Source organism: Myotis lucifugus, unplaced genomic scaffold (assembly GCF_000147115.1).
Source record: "Myotis lucifugus unplaced genomic scaffold, Myoluc2.0 scaffold_167, whole genome shotgun sequence".
In the NCBI taxonomy this organism is placed as follows: domain Eukaryota; kingdom Metazoa; phylum Chordata; class Mammalia; order Chiroptera; family Vespertilionidae; genus Myotis; species Myotis lucifugus.
In genome coordinates this window covers 1,430,115-1,456,378 of record NW_005871215.1, presented here as the reverse complement: position 1 = coordinate 1,456,378, position 26,264 = coordinate 1,430,115, and the positions used below count along the sequence as shown (strand labels likewise).

Sequence of the window (26,264 nt, the reverse complement as noted above, 5' to 3'; positions counted from 1 at the left end):
TAGGCCGATGAAATCCGGGACTTAGAAGTTTTAAAAAGCAGCCCCCCCAAGGCTAGAGCAAATTCGCCCTAGCCCCCGAGTCCCCGCATGTGGTCGCGACTCCGCGTTGGCACTCCCGGGGGGAGGGGGAGGGGAGGAGGACGGAGGAGAGGGACGGGGAATTTAGGAGCCCCGGAAGTCACACTGAAGAAACGTGTGTTTTAGGGGAGACCAAAAGAACCATTTCTTTACCCTTGCTCCAAATCTTTGCCGAGAGCAAGCCGTGTGCCCACGTATGCACAGCTCTGGACCTGCCGTGGTTTCGCCATGTTGCTTTGCAAAACTCGGGTTGGAAAGGCTGGAAAACGTCGCCCGCTCCCCCTCGCACCCCGTTATCGCGGCCACACCACTTCTCCTGGTGCCCTCTCCCCCAGCCCCCATTTCACAGCGGTTACTTACAGTTTGGCTTTCCAGTTTCCTCGGTGCGGAGATTTGGGTGGGGTGGGAAGGGGGGAGGAGGTGTGTGCAGGGGGGATATGGGGGCACCCCTAAAGAGGAGATCGGAGTCCCCGTGCCTCTCCGGCGGCTCCCGGGGCCTCTCGTTCCCCCAGCTCCTCACCACGTCCCCCAGTTTCTGCCCTTGTGGGCCGCAGCCGGACACTCCCGCCGCGGCTCTCACCCCTCCAAGTTTCCCCTCGGGATCCAAAGCCCCAGGGATCGAGAAACGGACCTTTCCGGCACCCGAAACCTCCGTTTTGGGAAGCCTGGATCCTCTTTGGGGTTTTCACGCCAAAAGGGCTTTTCTAGGATATTTCCTCGATTTTTAATTATTTTTTGAAACCGTCCCCCCCTTGCTCCGACTCCTGCCGCCTCGGCTGCGGCGCTCTTCCTCCTCGCTGCCCTCCCCCTCCCTTCCCCACCTCTCCCCACCCACCCCCCCAATAGCGGCGCCTGGACCGCGGGGACCCCCCGGGACAATTTTTCCAATTGTCGGGAATGATAGAGTAGAGTCTGGGGGTCCGGATGAGACCAAGAAGAAGACCCCCGGAGCCTCCAGAATATTTTTATTGATTTTTTGAAAAGATGACGAAATCCAAAAAAGAGAGTGAGTGAGTTAGTGAGGGAAGAAGTGAACAGCCAAAGGGAGCGGCGTGAAGCTGCGGGCGGCCGCTGCGAATTTCTTTGCCTCCCCCCACCCCCCACCCCCCGTTTTGGATCTTTGGTTTCGCCAATTTTTTGGTTTTGTTTTTTTTTTTTTTTTAAGGTTTCTGGAGAATCCCCCAGCACGGATGGGCTATTTAGATTTACCCCAGTTTCCTCATTTTTATTCTTATCACATTCTACTCCCCTCCCCCATCCACAAAAAATTAAAGATTTTTTGTAATTTATAAATTACGCTTTTTCTTCCTTTTTTCTTTCTCTTTTCCTGATATTTTCTCCCCCCCTCCCTCCAACTCTTTTCCGCATTGTAGGTCTGTGAGGAGCAGAAGTGCGAGGAGGAGGTCTTCCCTTTGGCCATGAATTACCTGGACCGCTTCTTGGCTGGGGTTCCGACTCCTAAGACCCACCTTCAGCTCCTGGGTGCTGTTTGCATGTTCCTGGCCTCCAAGCTCAAAGAGACCATCCCGCTGACGGCAGAAAAGTTGTGCATTTATACCGACAACTCCATCAAGCCCCAGGAACTGCTGGTAACGACTGTCCCCTTTCTCCCTCCCTTCGTGCCCCACTCCCAGCTCTCTCCTAGCGCTCTCCTGGTCTCCAAATAAATTCTTAGGATGCAGAATTACCCACCACTGGAATGTGCACACTCACAGGAGATATTTCTTTTAATAAGATTTTTTGTGTGTCTTCCCACGAGCTACTGAGGCTACATCGACAGATAAGGTCTTCATGGAGATTTGTATTGGTGAGATTCATTTGCAGGTGTGTGTGTGTGTGTGTGTGTGTGTGTGTAGGGAACACCATGATAATATTTCAATAAAATTCAATCACTGAATTCTGAGAAAATAGTCTGGCTGCGCACATGATAGGAATGTGTCTGCATGATTGGAATGTGTGGTGGTGTGTCCCCTAAGAACTTCAAGTTCAAAGGTAGTGCCTCTGTAGCTTATAAAGTCTCAAGATACCTGCACATAGTAGCTGTTCAATAAATATGAGTTCACTGACTTTTGAGCAAAGTCAAAATGTGGCCCCCATTGGAGGAATCTCAGACGTGAGCTCCTGCCTCCAGTGGGGCTGTGACCTCTACAACCACATGGGTCCTATCTTCACTGGTTTTCGACCAGCAAACCCTTTTCCCACTTAATCTAACTTTTTTTCCCTGCAGCTTCACACTTAAAACGTCCATGTTGCAGCAGTGGAATGGTAGCGCCGTCCACCTTCAGTGTCTGTCCGCACACCTTTCTCTTCACTGTTCAGAAAAAGGGCCCCCTCCTACCGCCCTTTCCCTTACTGGCAAGGCCTGCACAAAGTCCACAGAGCTGACTGGCTGCTAGGACTGAGCTCTTTGTGAGAGGCCTTCCTTTCTGGAGCTGTGCTGCCATCTAGTGGCAGACATGTGCAAGGGTGGGGGAGGAATTGCCGAGAATGTAGAGGGGCCTGAATGACTTCACCTTTGAACCGCTGCCAGATTTCAGCTGCTTCTGGGTTGGTCCGAGAGGCCCAGAAAGGTGCTTTCTTCTGGGAGATCTGCTTCCTTTAATAATGGTACAAGAGGAGAGATTTATACTCACATTCCCCTGTGAGAAGGAAGGGCTGGAATTTCAAGACATCTCAGAAGACACGGGTTGTTTAGTAGTCTTATCAGGGATTTTGTTCTACCCCAATACTCTTCACAGTTTGTAAAGAAAAAAAAAATTGTTCGAATTGGCAACCAGTTTGTTTTTCTCAAGGGTGGCCAGGAACAATAATCTTGCATACGGTTCATTTGTTTCAACATGATGGTAGACTGAGGTGTTCTTTAGGACACCCCAATTTTTCCAGGACCAGCCAGGCTAATTTATATTGCTCCAAACAAGTATGCCTTTTCCATTCCTCATCTCTTGATCCCAGAAGTTGGGGTCTTGAGGAGTCCTTGCACTTTACATCTGAGAAAGCTGCGTCCGGGAAGGGAGTGAGCCCAGGCCCACGGGCAGTCAGCGCTGCGAAAGCAGGGCTGGCTCGGGTTGCTGCCTGGCAGATGGAAGGGAGTCCGCTCAGCGTTCTCAGGACCGGGAGAGCAGGGTACATGACAGACTGGGTGCTCCTGAAGATGATCAATTGATAGGCCCATTTGCCCTCCAACTACACATTTTTAAAGTGTTCTTTTTGGCTTGTTTCCCTTTGAACGCAATTCCCCAGAGGTATCTCAATAAGGGAGAAAAGCAAGGCTTTTTGCTAGGTAGGCGCTGGCGAAAGGCCTAAAAGAGACAAGGTTGTATTGTCCCCCCTCAGCATTTGCACTAAGAGATTATGTGACCTTGGACAAGCACCTTCACCTGACCCTGAATCACCTCCCAGGTGGTGTTGCTAATGACCACCTTGGTCCTTCAGTTTTGATGGCAAAGACCTATGAAAGGGTGCTCTGGCTGTGTACCATTGCCCCAAGATTTCTGCATTATGTGTTGAGGGGAAAGTTTTAGCAGAGAGAAAAATGGCAATTTTTGGCACTAACTACAAGCAAGCTAATTGGTTGCCAAGGATTTGGGCCAAGGAACCTTATTTTGAGCTTTATCTGTGTGCATCATTTTTCCGCGAGGATTAAAAAGACTTCAGTGATGGAGACATATACAATAAATTACTACCAAAGGGCCACAATGACCTTGGCAGCTTCTTACTGTAGGTTCAGCGTTCTGGGTGGGCAGGCAATAGCATTGCATGGAAGTCAGTGGGGTGGGGGTGGGAGCTGGAGGGGAAAAGAAATAGAAGAAAGTAGAATCTTGGCAGCGCTACCTGGGCTCTCATTATTTTCAGTGGAGCCTGACATTTGAAGCATAAGAAGAGCCTTCAGCAACTTCAAAGCTTGAGGAGCACTTTGACAAATGGGAAGCCTTACAATCTAGCAGCGTCCTAATGAGCATCATTAAAACTGTCTGGACCCCAACCCCCAGCCCCAGCAACACCAGGTCGGCTGTGGGCTTTATACTCTCCTCCCTTCTCCACCAGGAGTGGGAGCTGGTGGTGCTGGGGAAGTTGAAGTGGAACCTGGCCGCGGTCACTCCTCATGACTTCATCGAGCCCATCCTGCGCAGGCTGCCCCAGGACAATGAGAAGTTGCCTCTGATCCGCAAGCATGCCCAGACCTTCATTGCTCTGTGTGCCACCGGTAGGAGCAGGCTGGGGGTGGTGGGGTGCTGAAAAGCCCTGTTAGCCCTTTGGGGAGTGGTCAAGGGGAGGCAGACTGGGTTTGGGGTTTGGGGGGAGGGGGGTCTCAAGTAATCTAGAGTCCAAGGTTTCATTCCTGGGCTGTTTCTCCTTTATGTGAGCTGCCATATTCTCTTTCTCTACTGAACTCGTAAATGGTTTATGAGGACAGGTGTGGTAAGGAAAAAAAATAGTGCCTGTTAAAATATTCTTTATGATGTCTAAAGTGCTCTTTGAAGACTACATATACTGTTCTCTGGTTGTGCTTAAATCTTTAATCTTTTGAGGAAAAGGATGGCTTGGAGATAAGCCCAAGAGGAAATTTGGGGGTGGGAGCAAATACAGGTGAAAGGAACACTGTCGAGATAAATACACTGCCTGCACTGATAAGTGGTGGGGAGGCCAAAGGAATTCTTTTTACTGGAGGGCATTGGTTGCCTCCTTGCTGTTCCCTTGCCGGGTGGGGGAGTGGACCTGGTTGGCCTTCAGCAAGGACTCACTTTCTGCGCTGGGTTCCGATGTCCTCCATGTGCTGCTGTTTTGACTTCAGTTGCAGACTTAATACAGCAGCCTCCACTGGCCTTTTCATGTTCAAATCTTTCCACCCGTTACGTTAGTCCCACAATGGATACATAGTGCTTGCCCCATTTGCTTTGCATGTTCCTAATAAACTACAGGCAGTGTGGTTTGATACTGTCTCGTTAAACGGAACCTAGGCCAGCCTCTACCATTTTCTTCCCTGTAGGGGCTGTGGGTGAGAGAGAGCCTGGAACTTCCATCGTGCAGGGGAAAGGTTTCCAGAGTTTGTATTTTCACATTCAGAAATGTTAGGTAAAGATGTTTTGCCGGGAGGGGAGTTTAGCTCAAGTTTGCCAAGAGTAGTATGAATTGTAGAGGTGGGACTCCAGGGGGTTAACGTTTGAAAATCTTACTACATGTTATTAGTAAGTGGGTACAGATGATCTTATAATATGCAATAGTGTATATGCTTCATGTTCACAGTCAAAAGGTCAGGCTTTGCCACTTACCATTGAGGAGACCTTGGCAGGCTGCTTACCCTCTCTGAACCTCAGCTTCTTCCTGTGCAAAACACGCCTATGGATACATGATTCCACAGCCTTTTCAGGGTGGTTAGAAAAGTGAGAATCAGAAAGAGGATATGCAGGGAAGTGATTTGTAAACCAAGGAATGTGTAGGACACCGTGCCACGGCACTGAAAATGCCACCGTCTCCACTGTTCGCTGCTCCAGCTGAGATGGGTGTGGTTGCTTCTCTAGCTGCCCTCGTCCAGTCCCGGGGGGACCCCCGTGCCCATGCCACCCACATTTGATTTCAGGGCTCAGGGTTCCTTTCACTGGTTTTCTATGGTCCTTCCCTTCCAGGTCCGGACCAGGCCTCCTGGTGTGTGAGTGCCCTGTGCCCCTTTGTGGGAGAGTCAGCCGCCCTTCCTGCAGCCGTGGGGGCCATTCTTCAGAGCCCCCTGGGTTCTTGCTGCTTTCAGACAGTAGCCATTCTTTTGCTTCCTCCCTTCTGCTGTCTGGCCTGGGCCCTAGAGGTCAGGCCTCATTGACTTGTCACTTTGTCTCCCAGGCCTGGTTGTTTCTTTCCGCTCCCTTGTCAGGATTCACTGTGTGTGGGGGGGAGCAGTCCTTTTTCTATGGCCCTAGGATAGCTGACTGCGACCCTTAGCTCCCCCGTTGCCCAGCTGTTGATAGCCAGAGTTCTGCTTTGACCTTGTCTCTTGACTGACAGACCTTTTGGGGTCTCTCCGCTCATTTCTCCTCTCTGATTGCTGGTTGGGGCAGGGCTGGTGAGTGGAATAACCCAGGCATGGGCAGATCCCCAGATTCTGCCAAGGCCCATTCTCTAAAATTGGGGATTCCATCCCCCACTCCTGGCCTTCTTACCCAGATCCTCGGGGTGGCTGCCAACTCTGGGGCCAGAGTAGGGAGCCTGGGATTCAGGGACTGAGGACAGAGGTCTGAGGGGAGGCAGAGGAAGTTCTGAAGACTGCCTTTGGGAACTTTGAGCTGGTTTTGGGCAGGATCTGGGGACAGAGAGGAGAAAGAACACCTCTCACCAATGAAAAGCCACATGCTCAGTACTAAGCCTCCATTGTGGACGGTCAGAGCAGAGGGAGGTTCTCAGAAGTGTCCTGGGTGGAGAAAGGATGTTCCTGTCTCCTTCCCTGGTCTGCCCTGGAGTGGTATGCAGGACTGAGCCCTACAGGAACCCACTGTGTGCAGGTTTACGTGGTGGCACAGACAGAATAAAAGCGAAGGGCTGCCTTTCTTGTAGAAAAACACCCTCTAATTAGATGAGATTCCACATTCTGGGGCCAGACTGACAGATGGGTGAGTGCCTAGGACTGTCTGGTAAGTAGCAGGCCCAGGGGAACGGGGAACCACAGGTAGGTGGCCCTCCAGTCTTCAGGTAGGAGCCCCTCCAGCCTTTCGCTTCCACATCACATCTCATTCCCTCCCCCCAGTCCTGGGTCTTCGGTCGTGGAGCTGAAGAAGCACCTGCGGCCAAGGCCCGGAGGCCCGCGGGGGTCCGGAGGAGCTGGTAGCCAGCGCGTTCATGGGGAAAGCTGGTTGTGAAAGAGCTGGCAGGGTGTGCAGTCTGGAGAGCGTATGTGTGTGTGAAAGGGGAAGAGAGAGCGGAGAGCACCGAGGGGCCGCGAGAAGGGGAGCGGAAAGTCAGCCTTCCTTTTCAGGCCTGAAGGGTAAGATGGTGGCAGGACGGAGAGGTGCCCTCCTCCCTTCCCTGCTCAGCCCCAATGGCTTCGGGAAGAGATTGCCTCGAACTGCCTGGTATTCCTCTCCCAGCCGACCTGCTCCGTGGCGGCACTGGGGTGAGGATGAGGCCGAAGTCATAACTACTCACTCCAGGTACTCCCTTTCCTAGAGCTCTGACCCTAGGGAGGCAGAACCATGCCTCAGAACCCCCAGGCCTGCAAACAAGGAGAGTAGCCCATTTCAGATGACTCGGGCTTGCACTCCTGTGTTGGGAGATTCTTGACACCTGAAACCATGCTTAGCGGAAGATTCCAGTAGACCCTGCAAGACAGTGGCATTGAGTTTGAAGTGGGGGTGGCAGTGGGGGAGGAGGTGCTTAACCTCCCTCTCCATGGCGCCCCACATCCCCGAGCGTGGGAGCCCCACCTCAAGATGCTCTACTTAGCTATCGGTGCCATGCACAGGAAGGCCCCAAGGCCTGAGCCCAAGTGATGGTGAGAGCCATGTGCCCGCCCAGCCCTCCTGGCTTTACCAAAAGGGTGTCTCATGACTTTGTGTCACCAGGGGCAGTGGAGGCCCGGAGAGGACCAATGACTTGGCCTCTGACCCAGAAAGGGGAGGTTTACCTTCATGGTTGCCCAGAAGGAAGAATTGAAACCACCTTTCCAGCTGTGAGTCTCTAGCTGCCTCCACAGCTGAAAGGTCATGAGGCTGAGGGGAAGCGGCCAGTTGAACCGGGAAGAACCCAGAGTCTCAGTTCTGTAAGTGCGCTGTGGGGACAGGCAGTGTGACATCTCACTTCCCATCTGGCTGTCAGATGAATGAGGGGCAGGCTGCTCACCATTCTCCAGCCTTCCTCCCCTGTTCCTCCCACCGAGGCCTTAGGCGTGAAGTTGGCATTAGCTTGCCATGGCAGTCCTGCCCCACAAGGACAGGGTGTGCTGAACCTCTCTGGGCGTGGCAGGTGAGGTGTGTGCTACCAACGTCATTCATTGGCCTTTTAAACTCCCACCTGACTGCAGGTTGGAGGAGGGGGAGAGAGGAAAAGGCCTGGTTGGGTTATTTCTGTTTCTCGATTGCTGCAGTTCAAAGGTCTCTTGCCCCCTAGTGGTGAGCAAGAGTAAAGCAGTTTCTCTTGTACTTCAAGGCCTTGGTCACCAGAGCCAAAACCATCTGCACTAAAATTACCCACGAGGCCATGGAATCAGTGCCTATAAACCTGTTTAGCTCATAACTCTTTCTTCGGTGTAATCTTACCAAGAAGTACAAATACCAACCTGACAAACACGAGCACCTCTCACTGCCCTTGCTCAGACGAAGGATCCCAGCAGGGCCGAGGAGGTCCAGTGGTGTCCTTGGGTGGCTTGTGCAGGTCACACAGCACGCCCGGGCCATGGCTGGGACTGGCACCCATCTCTTTGACCCTTGAGCCAGGGCTCTTTCTTCTGGGCTTTCCTTCCACCTCTGCTAGGAAGGAGGACCCTGTATTCCTTAGTGGGATGTCGGAGGTGATCTTGAGGACTAGTCACCTTCTGGTAAGTTATATAGAGAGAGCACTGGGTCCGGAGTCCAAAAGTCTTGATCTTAACCCCAGGCCTAGCATTAGACATCAGACAAGTCACTTAACCTCTCAAGACTTCATTGATTCACCGGTAAAGGAAATGTTTCAAAGTAGATGAATTGTACACTGTTATTAATTCTTCACTATCCCTACCACATGGGCGAGCAAGCAGACAGCAGCAGAGCTGCCTGTGTGCACCCAGGTTCCCCTCAGGTCTGCCCCTGGCCCCCACCACCTCACCAGGAGAGGGGAGGCTGTGCCAGAGGCTTCTAGCTCCTTGGCTCTGGGTGAACCACCCTGAATGAATCCGGAGTGCCCTAGGGCCTAGGAGGAGAGTTGCCACCTTATGTCTTCCTTGTGTGCTTGTGACCTCTTTCGGTTCTGCTGTGGGACCTCAGTTTCTCCAGCTCCTGACAAACCATCAGGAGGCTTTGGGGACTTGATGAGGTCATTTCTGGGACACACCCACAACTTACAGGGAAAGATTCTCCAGGTCGCACAGAGCCTCTTCCCTCCCATCCTTGGCATGCTTGGCCTGCTCTCACTCAGCATCTGCCTGCGGACCAGGGATGCTGGGTACCTTTCTCCTCACCTCTGCTGAGCAGATTCCAGCTGTCAGAACTGCCCATCACAATCCCACACAAGTTTCCAGGGGTAAGAACAGTGGTGGTGATGACAGTGATGGTGGTGGTGACAGCTGACAGATTCCTTACCATGAGCCAGGCACTGTGCTTTTGCATGGATTATTTTAGTTAATCCTCAGAACGACCCTATGAGGTGGATATAATTATCCTTATTTGCAGGTGAGAAAATAGGCTCAGAGAGGTCAGGTAACTTGCCCATTTTCACAGAGCTATAGGTGGTGGGACATCAGCCTCCATGCATTCCGCCTTCCAGTTCTTGGAGCTTCTTGGCCCTACTGTCCAAATCCTACCCATCTCCTTGGAGAGTCCTCCTAAGTGTCTCCAAGGCTTCTATCCACTTAAGTACCTCTTTCTTTGAGAAGTTTCTTTAGAAGTTACCCATGTGTACACCAGTCATTGGGAACGCACCAGGCTGTACCATCTGACTGTGTTTCACATCCATCAGAATGGATCACTGGCCAGTTCATTGCTTCTCATTATACTTCAGGAGAAGGAGGAGTCTCCGGAAGTCACAAACATCTCACCTTTCCGTGGGCAGCGAGGGTGGAAAGAGAACCTTACCCTGAATGTGCCTTCTGCACCCAGATACAGCTTCTTGGAATTTTTTACCAAGAGACTTAGAGATTTCTGAGAGAGTTTTACTTGGTTTTATTTGCTAAAGTAAAATAATACTAAAAGAAAATTTACAAAAATTTATTTCCCTAACCAAATGGTAGTAAAATTTGTATACATTTTCTATGTACGCTCCTAGTTCATACTTATGTGTGTGTGTGTATGTATTTACATATTGATGAAAGGTTGTAAAATTAGTACCTATGCATGTTTTTCTGTCCTCTCCCCACCCCCAAGTGATATCATGGGCATTTCTCAATCCGATCACATAGCCAAAGTTTTAAGGTTTTTAGGAATGGCTAAATGGGTTGGGTAGAATGTTCCATGGATTGGGGTGGAGGGGGAGGGTTGGCTGACTAGAGCTAGTGCAAGTTCATGGCCCTTCAGATGTTTCATTCTAGTGTTTTTCTCGCTGCTGTTCCCCTACCAGCAGAGGGGGTGTCCCTGAGGTGGTCCTAGGGCCGCACCTGATGCCATAGTGCAAGTTCATGACCCTTCAGATGTTTCATTCTAGCGTTTTTCTCGCTGCTGTTCCCCTACCAGCAGAGGGGGTGTCCCTGAGGTGGTGCTGGGGCCGCACCTGATGCCATGCGGGATGAGATGCCTTCTGACTGCTGGCTGATGGAAGCCGTGCTATATTCTGCTGTCTCTCCCTTGCTTTTTTCCTAGGGAGTTGTTCTAGGGAACTTTTCCCTAGGGAGTTTGTTTTTTGTTTTGTTTTTTTTTAGCCCTCACCTGAGGCTATGTTTTTAATTGATTTCTAGAGAGAGAGAAACATTGTGAAAGAAGCATCGGTCACCTCCCACACATACGGTGATTGAACCACAACCTAGGTATGTGCTCTGACCGAGAATCGAACCCACAACCTTTGGTGTATGGGACGACGCTCCAACCAACTGAGCCACCCACCCAGGGCGAGTCTCTTATTTCAGATTTGAGTAAAAGCAAATTAGAGCTGGAGGGCATCTGGGAGATTAGCTAGCCTGAGGTCTTTAAACTTTTTGACCTAAACCTTGAAGGGAGAAATAGACTATATAACACAACTCTGGAGACACATAAAGACATCAAACTGATACAAAAGTTTCTCAAAATGGTCTTTACTCTTACTACATGCACTGCTTCTGATACTTTCTATCCTCTTCTGTTCCATTAAACAACTAAAAATGCTGGTCATGCCCCACTGATGAATTTCATGACCCATTAATGAACTGCAACTGGAGGTTAGAAAAAACGCTGATCTTAATGGGATTCCATTAAGGGAGGAAGTGACTTGTTCAAGATCCCATCGCCTGGACCAGGCTTCTCAGTGCTAACGCCACCTCCTGTCTGACTAAGCAGGCGAGCTGGGCAGCTGCTCCTGGCTCTAGAGGACGCTGGTCTGCTGCCAAAGAGGGTGGCATGGAGCAGTGGCCAGCCTGGTTACCAGCAGCTCCTCACCATGGGGGTGCTAGGCCCAGCCTGTGCTACGCTGACCTGTTGAGAGGCAGCTGTGTTCATGCACACGATGCTCCCCAGTTCTGGGGAGAGGGGACAGTGTCCCCAGGACTTCCCTCAGTGTGTTTTCCTAACAAAACAAGAGAGAGATAGAGTCCTGGGTAACTAGTGCCTGCTGCACCCAGGACCACCTATATGTACCTCCTGGCTTCTAGAAGTTCATTTGCTAAAAATAGGAGTTGGTTTTGCTCACAGAGGGACAACAGAGATAGGCAAGTGTGAGGTGTGCTTCTTGTTCTGAGAACTGAATGGAGGAAGGAGAGCCCAAGGATATCTTCCTGCCCTTCCCTGCCAGATGCTCCCACCCAGGCTTTCGTGGGCCCAGGGCCACGGGCTGGCTTACTCCTCTGCATTATGAATGCCACAGGGGGAAGCTAATGAGGTTATTGGGCAGAGAAGCCCTCCTGTGACCCCCTGGGGACGAGACCTACAGCAGAGCAGGCGGCAGGGAGGTTGGCTTTGTTAGTGTCCATGGGGGTGGAGATGGCTCTGGAGGAGCTAGTGGACAGCAGGCTTTGGGCAGATCATCATCATAGATGTCCCTCAAGAGGTGGAAATAGTGAGAGGGCTAAGGAAAGAAAGCCAGACAGACCGTCAGATGGCCAGGCGTGCTGCGTCCTGGGGTTGGCCGAGCTGGGAGGGCGGTCTGAGCATGGTTCAGTGAGCAGCAGTGTTTCCAGGAACACCACTGACTTGGCGCTGGACAGTGGGGTCACTGATAAAAGTGCTTCCGTGGCCCTGGCTGATTTGGCTCAGTGGATAGAGCGTCGGTCTGCGGACTCTAGGGTCCCAGGTTCGATTCCGGTCAAGGGCATGTGCCTTGGTTGCGGGCACATCCCCGGTGGGGGGGGTGCAGGAGGCAGCTGATTGATGTTTCTCTCTCATCGATGTTTCTGGCTCTCTATCTCTCTCCCTTCCTCTCTGTAAAAAATCAATAATATATATATATATATATATTTTAAAAAGTGCTTCCGTGGACGGTTGTAATTGTGCATTGTAGAGGAAGAAAGGGAAACACAAGGTTGAACTGTTTTTGAAGGTTCAAGTTGAAGTGCAACCCATGTCTTCCCCCTACACCCCCCACCCAACCTTACAGGTTGAGAGTCTGTAGGGTGGTTGGGGTCTGTTTCTGAGTATCTTCAGGCTGGGGAGCTCCTGGACCTCTTCCTGCCTGTGCCCTGACCTTCTGCCTCGTTTCACAGACTTTAAGTTCGCCATGTACCCGCCATCGATGATTGCGACTGGAAGTGTGGGAGCTGCCGTCTGCGGGCTGCAGCAGGATGAGGAAGTGAGCTCGCTCACCGCGGATGCCCTGGTGGAGATGCTGGCCAAGATCACCAACACCGATGTGGTAGGTGGCAGCCACCTTCTCGGTTAAGACCAGACCCCTCCTTTCTGGGCTCAGGGAAAGAGACAGCTGGTTCGATGATGATGTGTCAGGTACTCTTGTTGTTGGTTTCTGTTTTCTAAGATCAACAACCAAGGACGTACAAAATCCAGCAGGGAAGGCCTCCCCTGAAGGTTTCCAAAGCCTTGAAACAGAGAAAAGCCCTTAGCAGGCAGGTGCAAGGGGGAGGGCAGGCTGGGTACTAATTTGGCTGTATGGCATGGGCTTCCCAGTGGATGTGAACTCGCTTCCTTCCCATTTATATACCCGTCAGCTTGCCTCCTCCCCCTTGGGTCGAGCTTTGGTGTCTGCTCACGCCAGGGCTGGAAGGCACAGAGAAGGGAGGACCAGAGCACGGACCTGCTGTCCTGGAGGGAGTGGCCATGCAAGAGGTCCCCACCGTGAGAGTGGTGTCGGCCTTGGCAACCCCCTCCACCTCCCCTGCCTCTCACTTCCCTTTTGTTCAATGTGGTAATAGATTATAAGGCACTTTGAGGAGAATAAAGGGCCACACCAACGGAAGGAACTATTATTAGACGTGGATTTTTCCACGCTGCGCCCTGTGGAAGGCCCAGGGGCTGTAATTCTGGTTGTCAGAATTTGAAGCTCCTTACAAGAAGGTTTTGAGACAGACCAGGGTTAAGTGAGCCTCCTAGTCAGCTGGTAGAAGATTGCAGTCCTCAGAAGGTCTGAGCCAGGGGGTTCTGAGAGATCAGGAAGGCACAGAGGGGGTGGGGGTAGCCAGCCCCGGGGGGAGGGCAATGGCAGGGCTGGGATTAGAACCTGGGAGCTCTGATGTGGCCTGGGAACTTTGCTCTCCACCCTTGCTGCAGCCCTGGGATCTTTTTGTTTGAAAAAGACCTTTGGTTTAAAGGCAACTGGGGCGGGTGTTAGCTCTGAGGCCCTTGTGAGTCACCATGGAGAGGCTCAGGAATGCCGGGGACTTTATGATGGCCCCTCTGGGTGTTCGGGGGAATATATTGAATGTTGTGCCGTGGGAATATATTGAGTTAAGGGAGAAGTGGTTGACAGGCCTGTGGCCTGTGCCTTCACTGGGGACCCTGAGCAGAAGGTTAAACCTGCCGCTTGCTGGCTTCCTCACCCACCCACCTATCTTTTGCCTTGCCGCTCATGACCATCTCCAGGAAATGATGCAGGGAGGTGTTGACGGTGCGATAGAACCAACCCCGGCCTCCTCTGAAACAGTTCTTAGACACGCTTTTAAAATGCTGGCTCCAAAGCATAGGCTTCTGAAACATGGTTTCCAAAATATAGATGGAAACGACCCCTCCAGGGCAGCCCCAGGTGAGGAATGCTTTTTGAATCCTCTAGAGACAGGACTTAGCATTTATAGAAATGACTCACTTCCTCCCTTTTCTGAGTAATGCCTCCTATTAAGGCTGCCTTTCAACAAGGACTCCCAACCAGCTTAAGACAAGCCCTTCCTTTGACCCCCAGAAACAAAAATGTCAGTGACAAGAGTTTGACCCCCCGGGCATTGTAACATCGCTCAGGTACTTATCGGCCTGCTCCAGTTGGCTGATTGCCCCACTGGTGGGTCTCTAACCTTCTCCCATCTCTCTCTTTATCACCCCTTACTGGTTTCAAATGGATAGAGGTCATTTCTGGGGTCCCACCAAGGCTCTCAGGCTGCTTTGCTTTTCAAGACTGCAAACCAGTCTCATTTCATGCTGGAGAAACTGCTTGCCCTTTCAGATACGATGTAGTCAGTCCATTCAAGTCAGCTGTCAGACTGGGTTAAATGGATACAGACTCCCTCAGAGTTCCATAAATCCCAGCTATTGAACCCGAGAAGTGCGGACATGCCTCCTTCTCACAAGGCCTGGGGTTAACATTTTAATATTAAAAACCAAGCAGAACCTTAGCAGAATCTACAATTATACCACTTTTCGGGTGACGGTTTGAGACCTCAGTAAGTTTCAAGCTTACCCCTCGTCCCCAGAGGGCTTGCTCACACTCTTGCTAGGAAAGGCCTTAGTGGAAAGGCTTGAGCACCATCGGGCCAGGCTGTCTGTGTGCCTAACTTCCAAGTGCTACGTCTCCTCCCACCCGTCAGCCTGCGTTCTCTGAAGAGCTGACGCACAGAGTGAAGGAAAATATAAGGACTAGAGTTTAGAATGCACCGGCTCTTGGAGGGAGGTGAGTTTTGCTTCCTGAGCTCTGTTACCATTTCTTGGGTTGAGAAGTGGTGTATTTCATCCAAGCACCTACTCTCCGTCACCTGTGGAAGTGTTTACTGAAGGCCCATTTGTCCCAGGCCCTTGCATTGTGGGCAAAGAATAGACCCAAGGCACCGAGGTAGAAGTTGGGGGTGTGGGTCGTGCATGGAAAATAAAAGATGAGGTTCCTTCCTTCAAGGAACTTAGCAGCGGTGTGGAGAATCACGAGGAAGGTAGGTAAACCCTCGCCAATGCAGGTCACAAATGAATGATAAATCCTGTGCTAGGAGCTATAAATGCAATAGGAAATCAAGTCAGATGAAGGTGCTCACCAGGCCTCACGTCAAATGCAGGCCTCCCAGCAGAGTAACTCTGATGACTGAAAATGTCATTGGAATGGAGAAATAAACTGTGGTATGTACATGCAGGGGAATATTATTCAGCCCTAAAGATAAATGACTTCTGACACATGCTACAACATGGATGAGCCTTGAAAACATGCTAAGTGAAATAAACCAGACACAAAAAGACAAATATTTTACAATTCTACTTCTATGAGATACCTAGAATAGTCAAGTTCATAGAGATAGAAAGTGGACTAGAGCAGCGGTTCTTAACCTGTGGGTCGCGACCCCTTTGGCGGTCGAACGACCCTTTCACAGGGGTCGCCTAAGACCATCCTGCATATCAGATATTTACATTACGATTCTTAACAGTAGCAACATTACAGTTATGAAGTAGCAACGAAAATAATTTTATGGTTGGGTCACAACATGAGGAACTGTATTTAAAGGGCCAGAAGGTTGAGAACCACTGGACTAGAGGGTACCAGGGCCTAGGGAGTGGAGGGAATGGGGAGTAACTATTTAGTTGGTTATGGTGTTTCAGTGTGGGCTCATGAAAAAGTTCTAGAGATGGCGGGTGGTGATGGCAGCACAACAAACTGAATGTACTTAAAGCCACTGCATACTTAAACATGATTAAGATGGTCAATTTTATGTTACCCATATCTTGTCACATAAAACATACATGTACACATGCACATACATACAGTGTCCTTGGGCCACACCGAAATGCCCAAAGGTTTTTGTGAGCTCTCCCACAGGGAAGTCAGGCACACAGGACTGCATGTGCCCCCCGGCTCTCGGCACTGAGTGGGCATTGGGAGGAGCCAACATCTTACCCTGGAGTCCCCGCAGGCTGAGGCTGCCCTGTGCACCTTGTTATTTGTGGTCTCTTGAAGCTTACAATGTCCACTGTGCAGGGATTGTCAGGGATCAAACTGCTGAAAAGGGGGTCCCCTTGATTGGTTGGAGACAGCCGGACAAGCTCCTCTGGCTCCCTGGCCGGCAGCAGAAAGCTTTGATAGGAGGGACCCATGCGGTTCTGAGAAAGTTGGTCTTTGTTGCTCCCTCTGGTTGCCAAAATAAACCGGAACGCTTCATTCCAAACAGAAAGCTGAGTGAGAAGCCTGACAGTTTTACAGGGAATAAAAGTCTCAGAGGGTGGTATATTTTAAGTACTTTTTCCTTCCCCTCATAAGTGTTGCTAAAAACAGACACCAGCCAGGGAGGCAGTGCTGGCTTTTGGGGGAACCTGTACCGGGTTCTGTTGCCAAGGGTAAGTTTGAGAGGCGGGAGGGGCTGTCCTGGTTCCCCGAGAGCCCTTCCCTGCTTCTCCAGGCAGGATCAGGGTGCCTCTTCCGTCCCCTGGGCACCCTGCTCATGCCCTGTGCCAGCGTTGATCTCACTGCTCACTTGTCTATAGAACCTCTTGAACAAGATCCAGCTTTTACTCAGCTCTTTCTCCGGAGCCCCTGGCAGAGTCATTGCGGGGTGATGCTGAAGACGAGGGGAGGAGGAAGGAAGGAACAGAGGACAAAGGCTGGGCACATGCGTCTCAAGTGTGTTTCTAATCCTCTGGTCTCTTTTCAAAAGCTTTCTGTTTCTCAGCATCCATTATATGCCAGGGTCCTCAGAAAGTCTTACCTGACCTTGTCTTAGAGCGAGTCGCTTCATTTTCACGCGACACAAGTGCACTAATTCGCTAATGAAAAAGTAGAATTGAGACCGGCAGGCCATGATGATGTTGTGAAGTTATTGGAAGATATTTATCAGGACATAGACTCTGGTGATCTGGCCATTACATTTATCCTCTTCTCCTTAGGTTGCATCCAAACTCTGTCACATTCTAAAATACCGCCCGGAGAAGGTTCCGAGATGTCCCTTCTTTAGGGTCATCCTGGCATGTCATGACCCTGATGGTCAGTCAGCTATTTAAAAAGGTAGCAGCGAAGTGAAAGAAGTCTGTTTTGACAGCATTATTCACAGGGTCCCTGGCATTGTGTTGGTCCTCCTGGGCCTCCCAGCACCTTACCTAAGTCCAATCTCACAAGACCCACGTGAAGAGGTGCTCGGAAGGAAGCTGGGGTAGGAGGTGGGGGATAGAATTGGAGGTTGAGGCTTCCCTCTCTTGCCTTATTTTTGCTGTGAGCCTCATTGGGATGCAAGGAAATACTCCAAACAGCCTGTGAAGAGAGGAAGAATGAGGCAGTTTCCTAAGTTGTCTCTGCCTGAGTTGGCGAGGGCCTGGGGCTCATTCAGCCCTTTGTCCCCCGTTGAGTGCAGTGCGTGTGTGGCGACAATGGAGTGATGCAGTTACACTGAGGGCTAATGGTAGGAGTTCCGTGGGCCCATTCATGGAGGCAGAGGAGGGTGCAGGGCGCGGGGCTGAAGCCAGCCAGCGGAGGAAGTGGAGGCCCGTGCGACGAGCTGGAGGTCACAAACACGCTGTCAGGGCGCCGAGGCTGGGGGCGTGGGCCAGGAGGGGCCGGCATCATGGGAGTTGGAGGCTTTCCCGACCTCCGGCGCTGTGGACTGCCACCTGTCCACGCTGACAGACGAGCATTATGGCTCCCCGTTGAATCAGCTTAATTTCGGGCATCGAACCACAATGCCGGTGCTTGCGGAGGCTGTCGGAAGCGGAGGTCACCGGCGCTACACTTTACCTTCCACTGGGGGTGCCGCTCGGGCTAGATCTCCTTTGCTTGGAGACTCTCGGGCCTGTAAGTCTCTACTTGGAGCTGGGAAGAAAACGAGGAGCATAGGGGAAGGAGTTCTGAAACTGGAGGCTTATCTTCTGAAGCCCAGTCTTAGCTTTTAGCCAGTAACTGGGGGACAGGCCAGGCTTTAGGGTCTAACTGTAAAATGAGAGCATTTTGCTGTTTAATGTCCAAAAGTCCTTTGGATCCCCAAATTCGCAGGTTCTGTAATTACCTATGTATGTGGTCGTCTAATTCTGCCCTTTGGAAATACTTTATCCCACTCTTCCCAGCCTGGCCTCCTTCCCCCTTCAGGCTCGTCAACTGGCCTCCCCTTCTATTTCCTTCCCTCGGCGTGACCTCCTAGCACAAGCAGCCCTGCTGGACTGGAGGCAGGCGCCTCTCCTCGGGTCACTGCCTGCGCCCTGAGCCCCCGCACGGCCCTGCGCTGCGGCCTGGGGAGCTAGGTGCTCCTCGGGCAGGAAGGGGGCTTTGAGCAGTTGGCGTACTGGTTGCAGGCAATGGCTCCACCACTCCTCTCCACTCTCCACCAGCTCACAGGAGATTCACATGCTCCTGGGAAGCCCAAGGAGGGCCCTACATGCCAACCCAGGGCGTTAATGTGCAGGAGTCAGCTCTGTCTCAGGAAGGGGATTCTCAGCTGAGTGAGGTCTCATTGCTGACACCGAACAGGAACTCCTTTTTAAATGTAATGGCTCAGAGCTTCTGTCTGTCCCTCTGCCCCACATTCAAGTGAGCGTATTTCCCGTATGTGCATGCTGCTGAAGAGGGTGCAGAAAAGCAGCCTTGCAGAGGACAGAGGTTGGGATACCCACTGAGCAAGTTGTTCAGCTCACGCCCTGCTTGTTAGGAGGAGCCATAGTCTCTCCCTAGTGACACCGTGACTTGCCATTGCATTCCCCATCGGCCAGCTGACAGAGGCTTCTGCCTTGAGGCAGACACTTGGAATTTTCCCTGCCAATATACACTAATATCAGAGCAATCCTGCAAATTTTTGCTTTTACCCAAATTGGACAGCACAAAGTGTCCAGAATTTGGTAAGCATTCTGTATTGTATTTTTCTGAGAGTTAAGGGAATGGTAAATAAGCAGAGAAACAGGATTTTTGTTTTTAAGCACTTTCACGGCGTAGTGAGAGCCGGTGCAGTCCAGCCCATCCTTCTCTGACCCCTTGTCTCCTATAGCACTGTCCGCCCCTGTTCTCCATCACCTCCAACTTCCCCCAGCAGGAAGTGTCTTATGGCCCTTAGATTACTACCGGACACTGCGTGCCCATCCGTGGCTCATCATCTAGGCCAGAGCTTCTCAGATTCTCCTATGCACATGAACCACCTGAGATTCTGCACTTCTAACACGCTCCCAGGTGACGGCAAAACATGGACTGGGAGTAATGAGGTTCCGTGGCACTTCAAAAACACATCTCCTTATACTTATTTCTACCGAAAAACTAGTATGGAATGATAGGCGGCTTGAACTGTGTGTGTGTGTGTGTATGTGTGTGTGTGTATTTTCTTTATCAAATGCTCTATGCCCTGTTAATGTTGCTAACAGTTCTCTGGTCTGGACCATTCTCCTCCTAGGATTGCCTCAAAGCCTGCCAGGAGCAGATTGAGGAGGTGCTGATCAGCAACCTGCAGCAGTTTCAGGAGCAGGGCGATGGATCCAAGGAAGAGGAGGAAGTGGTGGACCAAGCCAGCACCCCTACAGACGTGCGTGATATTGACCTGTGAGATGTCAGTCGGGCCGCAAGGGAGAGATATGTTCAAATCTGCTCTCTCCTTCTCTCTGGTTGTTTTGTTATGTTTTAGGGTGAAATTAAAAAAACAAAATTCTGCTCCCACCTAGATCATATTGAAGGATCTTTTAGAAGTGAGAGAAAAAGGTCCTATAAAGCCGGAATAATTAAAAGCATTTGGTGCCTATTTGAAGCACAGTAGAAGGGAATCCCTTGTGTATGCGAACAGTTATTGCTTGTTTATGTTAAAAGTCATAGTAAAATGCTTACAGGTAACTGCAGAGTAGCTAGAGAAAATGTACGCCTGCATTATGGGAAGAAATTAGAGGAGACTTTTTTTTTCATGTTATGAACTAGCACGTATACACCCCTACTAGGATAATTTCAAGGAACTGCGTATACATTTTATGGCACTAGATTGCTAAGCCATGAACTCGAGAAGGAATTGGAAACAAGGTTGGACACAGTGGGGAGGGAGGATGAAACAATCTCTCAAAGTGACTGAACCATTTTGGATGTAGAAGCACGTTTGGTCTTGACCACCTATGACTAAGTCAGGAGCCTTGCTGGATCTCTAGTTAGGAACTCTTGCTGTCTACAGTAGCTGCTACCTAAAACAGATGTTTTACTTTCCAGTTGGACACAGGTGATTGGGACCTGGGTTTATGTTTTTTGACATCTTGCTTCTTCTTCCAAACATGGTTCATTGCATATACCACCATATTTTGTCTAAAGGGGCAATGTAGCTCTGGGCCATTACCAAACCTCACATGAGACAGAGGCAGATGGAGACCAAGGGTGGGATCTGGAATGGAATCTTTTAACGTCTAAAGAGAGTAATGTGACCCTGGCATTCCTTATTAGGAGAAAACTAATTTTTGGTGCTGATTGGCATGTCTGGTCCACACTTTAGCGTTGTTATAAACCATTCCATTCGAAAAGCACTTTGAAAAATGGTTCCAGAGGGATAGATGGGATGGTTTATGCAAATTATACTGAATAGACTCCTCCCTTCTTCTCCAGTGCCCCTCCCCCTCCCACCTGGTACTATTGGCTTCTGGTATCTGACATTCTCTGGTACATAGTTCTGGTGTCCCTACTAGGACTGAAGAGACAACCCTCTCCGCTGACATTCCCATCACAACATTCCTCGGAAAAGTCTAAAAACAAAGATCTGTTATCATTTTGATGCATGTAAGGATCTTAATTCCCGCCTATATACTTCCCCTTTGGACATGGAAAGAAAAATTATTGCTGGTGCAAAGACAGCTGAACAGCAGTGTGGCATTTTGTTCCCTTTTACACTTTTTGTTAATTAGTTACAAAGTTGTTCAGTGTACTTGAATTTTTTTCCTCTCCACATCTTAAACACATTCAGTTAGCCAAGAGGTTGGAGCAATAACTTTTTTTTTTTTTTGCACAATTATAATTGACAGGTAATGAAGCTATTTGTTAAAATATTTGCCCTTTTTTTTTAAGCAAAAAGGAAAAATCAGAACAGGGCTCCTTTGAAGAATTATTTTATACACAGATTCTGCCTTGTTTCATAGTATGAGGGTTGAAGATGGAGAAAAACGTAAGGGTCTCTTATTTTCATTTTATTATGTTCAGTTTTTTTTATTACTTTTTTTTGCGCTGCTAAGAAGCTAATTCATCCTTATTCACATTAACAGTACCTAGCTGTAATGTTTTTCACAGTGTGCTGCTATTTTATAAACATTTTTATAATATATTATTTTACTGCTTAAATTCCAAGACCTGAAGTAGATGGTTGCTATATGAGTTCTTTGTACTGGAAAATCCCTTCCATAGTTTTTCTCCTGGTAGCATATTCACAGTTGGTGTTGGTGTTTTTTTTTTCCTTTTGGATTTTTTTTTTTCTCTCTGATCACATTCTTCAAAGACAGAGTATTCTTTACCTCAGGTTTACTGGTCAAAAATCAATAGCTACAACAGAAAACAATTCACATTTTTGTTTTCATAATACCTCACAACCATACAGTTTCTGCTTGGGAGCCCGTGAGTGTGGGGAGAGAAGAAGGCGGGAGGAGGCTGTGGGCAGCGGGTGGGTTTGGCCCAGGGTCTCACACCCGGGACCTCTTCAGTGGGGAAGGTCATCAGGCTTCCATTTTGACTCTGGTCTCCTCATCATGATGGAAAAAATACAATTGAACCAAGGGGTTCCCCCTCCCCCCACGCAGACATTCCGCACAGACATTTAGGCAGGGGATGAGGAAGTCACGCTTTGCACTTAGGTATCAGGAGACAGGCTAAAGAATTCAGCAGGCTGCTGGGAGACCCTCGTCTTACAGGCCTTCCTAAAGCAGGGCTTTCATCACTAGGGTCCTCTCCTCTTGCAAGGACCTTTCCCTCCCTCTCCTTCCCTGACACAGGCATCCCCAGGTGACGGTGATCACAGAGGTTTTTCTAGGTCTGAATCTGCAGCTCGCAGTCTTGTGGGGATTCCTCCCCCCATGGTCTCCCACGGGGCAGCCGGCGCTGTGCAAGGCCAGGTCCTCTGCTAAGCAGCAGTGCATGTTTTTAGGTTTAGATCGCATTGAATTGGCGTGATGGGGGACACAGGTCAGATGATGACTGGATGGTAGCTGAGGGGGGTGGGGAGGCTGCTTCCTCACAGAGATGCGAGTCCTGATGCGTGAGATTCTCACAGGGTGTTTAGGAGGCTCAGGACTTGGTGAGTTAGCGTCACCCTGTATTCTAGGGAGTTTCTGGTGGGGTAGTGGGTGGTGAATTCTGAAGTTCTGGAGAGGAAAGCCGTGCAGGCGGTCTTTTATTAAGAGCCCACGTGGCACAGGACACTCTGGGGTCTGGGGAGCCCATAGCGTGGGAAGAGGCGTGGTCCTAGAGTTCTGGAGGGTCTGGGAGCCTAAAGACAAGATGAGGTACAAACTTATTCCTCAGTGACCAGCCCGTAAGCTCAGACGGAAGCAGCAGCAAATGAAAGAACCTGACGGGGAAGGAAGCAGGCCAACAGACTCCCTGCAGCCTCTAACTTCCCGCTTTCTCTGAAGGCCCAGATGCCCCTGGGGCCTGCTAGCCTTTTCTACTTCCTGTCCTCGGGGCCTAGGTGCTAGGTGTGGGGTTGCTGATGGGGAAGGTGCTAGGTTGTCTGGTTTTCCTGCCGGGTCCCCTCCTTTAAACAAAAGAGGGAACTCGTTTAAGTGGCTGACGCCCTCTCCTCGGTCTTGGTTTCCTTGGTAGGAGATTTTGTCTCAGAGAAGCTCAGTGCTGGTGGTTTTATTTTTTATTTTTCACTTCCTACTTCAAGGGGTTCCAAACCTGTTCTGATCTTTTTCTACTTTTAAACAACAACAACAACAAAATCTCTTCTTTACTTCCTCCTCTCTTTTTGTTTTTCTCCGTCAGTGGGGGCTCAGTTGTTCCCCAAGCTTGCCAAATTTTGTTCCTTTCCCTGTTTTGGCCAAATCCTAGGTGGGGAAAATCCTCGTATGCCAAAAATATATGCTAAGCATAATTTAATTCCATGCGGGTTCATATCAGCCACGAAGCCTGCAGGTGGAAGCAGGGGACAGATCCCCCAGCAGAGAGTCCCCGGTGCCCAGAGGACAGCCCCTCGGAGCCGCTGCTCTTAAGAGGAGCCGGGGCTGGGACTGCCCCAGGACCGCTGAGGGCTCACCACGCCTGACGGCCAGGTCCTCCTCGGTCTACACGCTTTGTTCAAGAGGCTCTGTTCTGCCTCTGTCATCCTGTCAGGGGCACACACGGCTCGGAGGCCAGGGGGGCTTAAGTGACAAGGCTGGGGGAGGAAGCAGCTCTGACTGCATCAGCCTCGTTCCCTGTTCCCTCGCTAGCAGGGTGGGCTTCTCTCAGAGGGAGCCGCAGGTTTCCTGCAGTCTGGCCCCTTCAGGGCCTCTCCACACTGCCCTGGGGGCTCCGGGACGGGGGTTAATAAGGACAGTAGGCAGGATTGGATGACTTCTCAAAGAGGGCAGGGGAATTCTCTCTCCGTGGGCCAAAGCGGGTAGGCCTGGGAGAAGAAGTAGACTCGCACCTTATATCATGTAAATAATGATTTTCTAGTTCAAGGAGATGACACTGGTAGTGTGGGAATGGAAGGTGGGGATGGGAGGAAGTCTGAGTAAGCCAGTTGGCTTCTAAGCCAAAAGGATTCCTCTTTGTTTATCTTTGAGACAGTCCAACCCTGAGAATAGCTTTAAAAGGGAAATCAATGCTGAGACAGTAAAGTCCCCTTAAGCCAACAAACCAGCCATAGAGAGTGCAGGCTTCCACCGCTATGGGCTTGGACCCGTTTTCAAGAGCTGCTCATGCCATTGTCCATTTGTACAAAATAGGGCAGGAAGACTGGAGAGGATGTTTATGACTTCCTCACGCCACATGGTTTCTCATGATTCTAGACTCTAAACCCAGAACATCATTCAGTCTACATTTTTCAGAACTATTCTCCTATATTTGTGTGCCTCTGCTTTAGACTTGGCTGGGCTATCAGACCTGATTCTTGGCTCAGGTTTCAAGAAGCCATCAGCAAATGTATCCATGCACGCTGTAGCCGCATCATTTATTCCTTTGCCTGCAGCCTAGGTTGGGGGAAAAAGTGCCTTACTGATTGTAGCCATTATAGTATTCAATGTATTTTAACAGGTGCCTGTCCTTTAAAAGCAAGGTGGTGTTTTGTTGTTCATGGGTTTCAGTTCTTATTGCTAGCCAACTCTTATCCCCAGCAAACCACCGGGCCATTGGATTTTTTCCATTATGTTCATTGCCCTTGTACCATGTACCTCAGATCTCTCTCTCTCAGTTACAGTGTCTCATCTTGGACTTCTTTTATTATTATTATAATTTTTTTTTTTTTTGCTTTAAACGAGTGTGATGCCATATCAAGTCAATGTAATTCTCTCACAATATACTCTATAAGAGGTGTGGGTGTTTATTTGGTCGGGATGCTAGCAAGTGCTAAAGTAGCATGATCAGTATAAAAAGGTTTTTAGGAAGTTTGGGAAAATGTTTTATTGGCTACGATGGTGACATGGTATAGTCAGTTGCCTTTGAAGAGGTCCTATCTGTTCAGTGTTAAGTGATTTTAAGAAATAATAACCTGTTATTCTGACCAGCGTAAAGATGGGTTTGGAAATGGTTTTGGATGCGATTAGGTAATGATATGTGGACAATAAACTCACCTTGACCTAAATTCTCTGGCCACTTTGACTTATTTATAGACCAGAACTTCCCACAAAGGAATATATCTTTCTCGTGTCAAAGCCCTATTGGCAACATCTGGTAGTGCTAGGATTGGTGTAAAATACCAGTCCTAACCAGGAAGATAACCTACAGGTGCATCCAGGCTATCGCAATGCAAGTAATTGATGACTTTCTTCCCCCTTTGGGTCACCCATGCTACCATCTTATAAACTAGACGCTTCAGCCCACCTTCATAAGGTGTGAAAGCAACTGCTGCCAGGATAAGGCCTCAGATGCTGGCCCCAGTTATTGCCAGCTACTCCCTTTTGGCTGTGAGTGCGCATCTCACGGCTTGGAAGGTGCCATCTCCACATTCTGGAGGGCCTCCGAGAGCCCTGCCCCTGCAGCATTCCTGGCTCTCATCTGACTCCTGGCCTCTGCATCCCTCCCGCGAGGACTGGGCCACAGCTGCCCTTGGTGGAGAGGTGGCGAGGCAGAGCCTGGGGAAGGGGTGGGAGAGTCAACACCTAAGTGACTTGCCGGGCCCTGGTCCCAGCAGCTCCAGGACCTCAGCTGCTCAGATCGGCTTCCTTTCCAGGAGTGACGGGTGATGCAAAAGGCAGTGGCTTAATAGCCATTTTGATGTTACTATAAAAACTTTTCTCTATGGCTCACTCTCAGTTACTGAAGGCCGTTTTCCAGTTTAATCGTGGCTAAAGCTGTCTGCAGTAAGAGTCATGCTGCTCATTGGCTACATCCAGATTAAGACAGTCCCTGTTCGTCTCAAGTAACCACACCGAATAGGACTTTTAATCCTACAAGGACTCTAGAAATCCCCCTTTGTCTCCATCCCCGACTGACATCACTATTCTTGCAGACAAGCAGGGATAACTTTTTTCTTCGGTTTCTGCCTAGTGGAGTCTGCTGGGCCCCCTGGGTGTTTCCCAGGTTGTCACTCTCACCCACCTTCCGAATTCCCTCTGCATGACCTCCCACCCCTCCCCCATCAGCTTACCCTGCAGTACTGGGGCTGTGTCAGTTAGTAACACTAAAACGCCACTCCTTCCAAATGCCACCCAGACACAGGGTGTCTCCCACTCAGGCCTGTGGGTGTTTAAAGGTGGGAAGAGCAGACGAAGCATGTGCTCCACTCCCCACAGTGGGCTCGTGACACACCTACTGGCCCCGTTACGCACTGTCAGACCTGTTTCATCTTACAATTAGAAAAGCTCAAATTTGAAACAAAAGTGCCCCTTCTGAAAGTGGAAATTAGGGATGGAATGAAGACCTAGAAACCCAAGACCTTTTGTTTGTGCTCTAGTGAGTGTGTTTGTGTTTCTAACGATTTCCCAGAG

The 26,264-nt window shown here is 50.0% G+C and overlaps 1 protein-coding gene across 1 annotated transcript in view; it reads left to right on the top strand.

The window, feature by feature from the left end:
* The window catches only part of CCND2 (cyclin D2), a 26,025-nt gene extending 1,106 nt beyond the window's left edge, over positions 1 to 24,919 (top strand). Inside the window, exons 2-5 of the mRNA XM_006096066.3 lie at positions 1,452 to 1,667; positions 4,123 to 4,282; positions 12,572 to 12,720; positions 19,577 to 24,919. Of these exons, the coding sequence (XP_006096128.1) occupies positions 1,452 to 1,667; positions 4,123 to 4,282; positions 12,572 to 12,720; positions 19,577 to 19,726 (675 nt within the window). The 3' untranslated portion in view covers positions 19,727 to 24,919. The remainder of the gene's footprint in view (positions 1 to 1,451; positions 1,668 to 4,122; positions 4,283 to 12,571; positions 12,721 to 19,576) is intronic.
* The last annotated feature ends 1,345 nt before the right edge of the window (positions 24,920 to 26,264 follow it).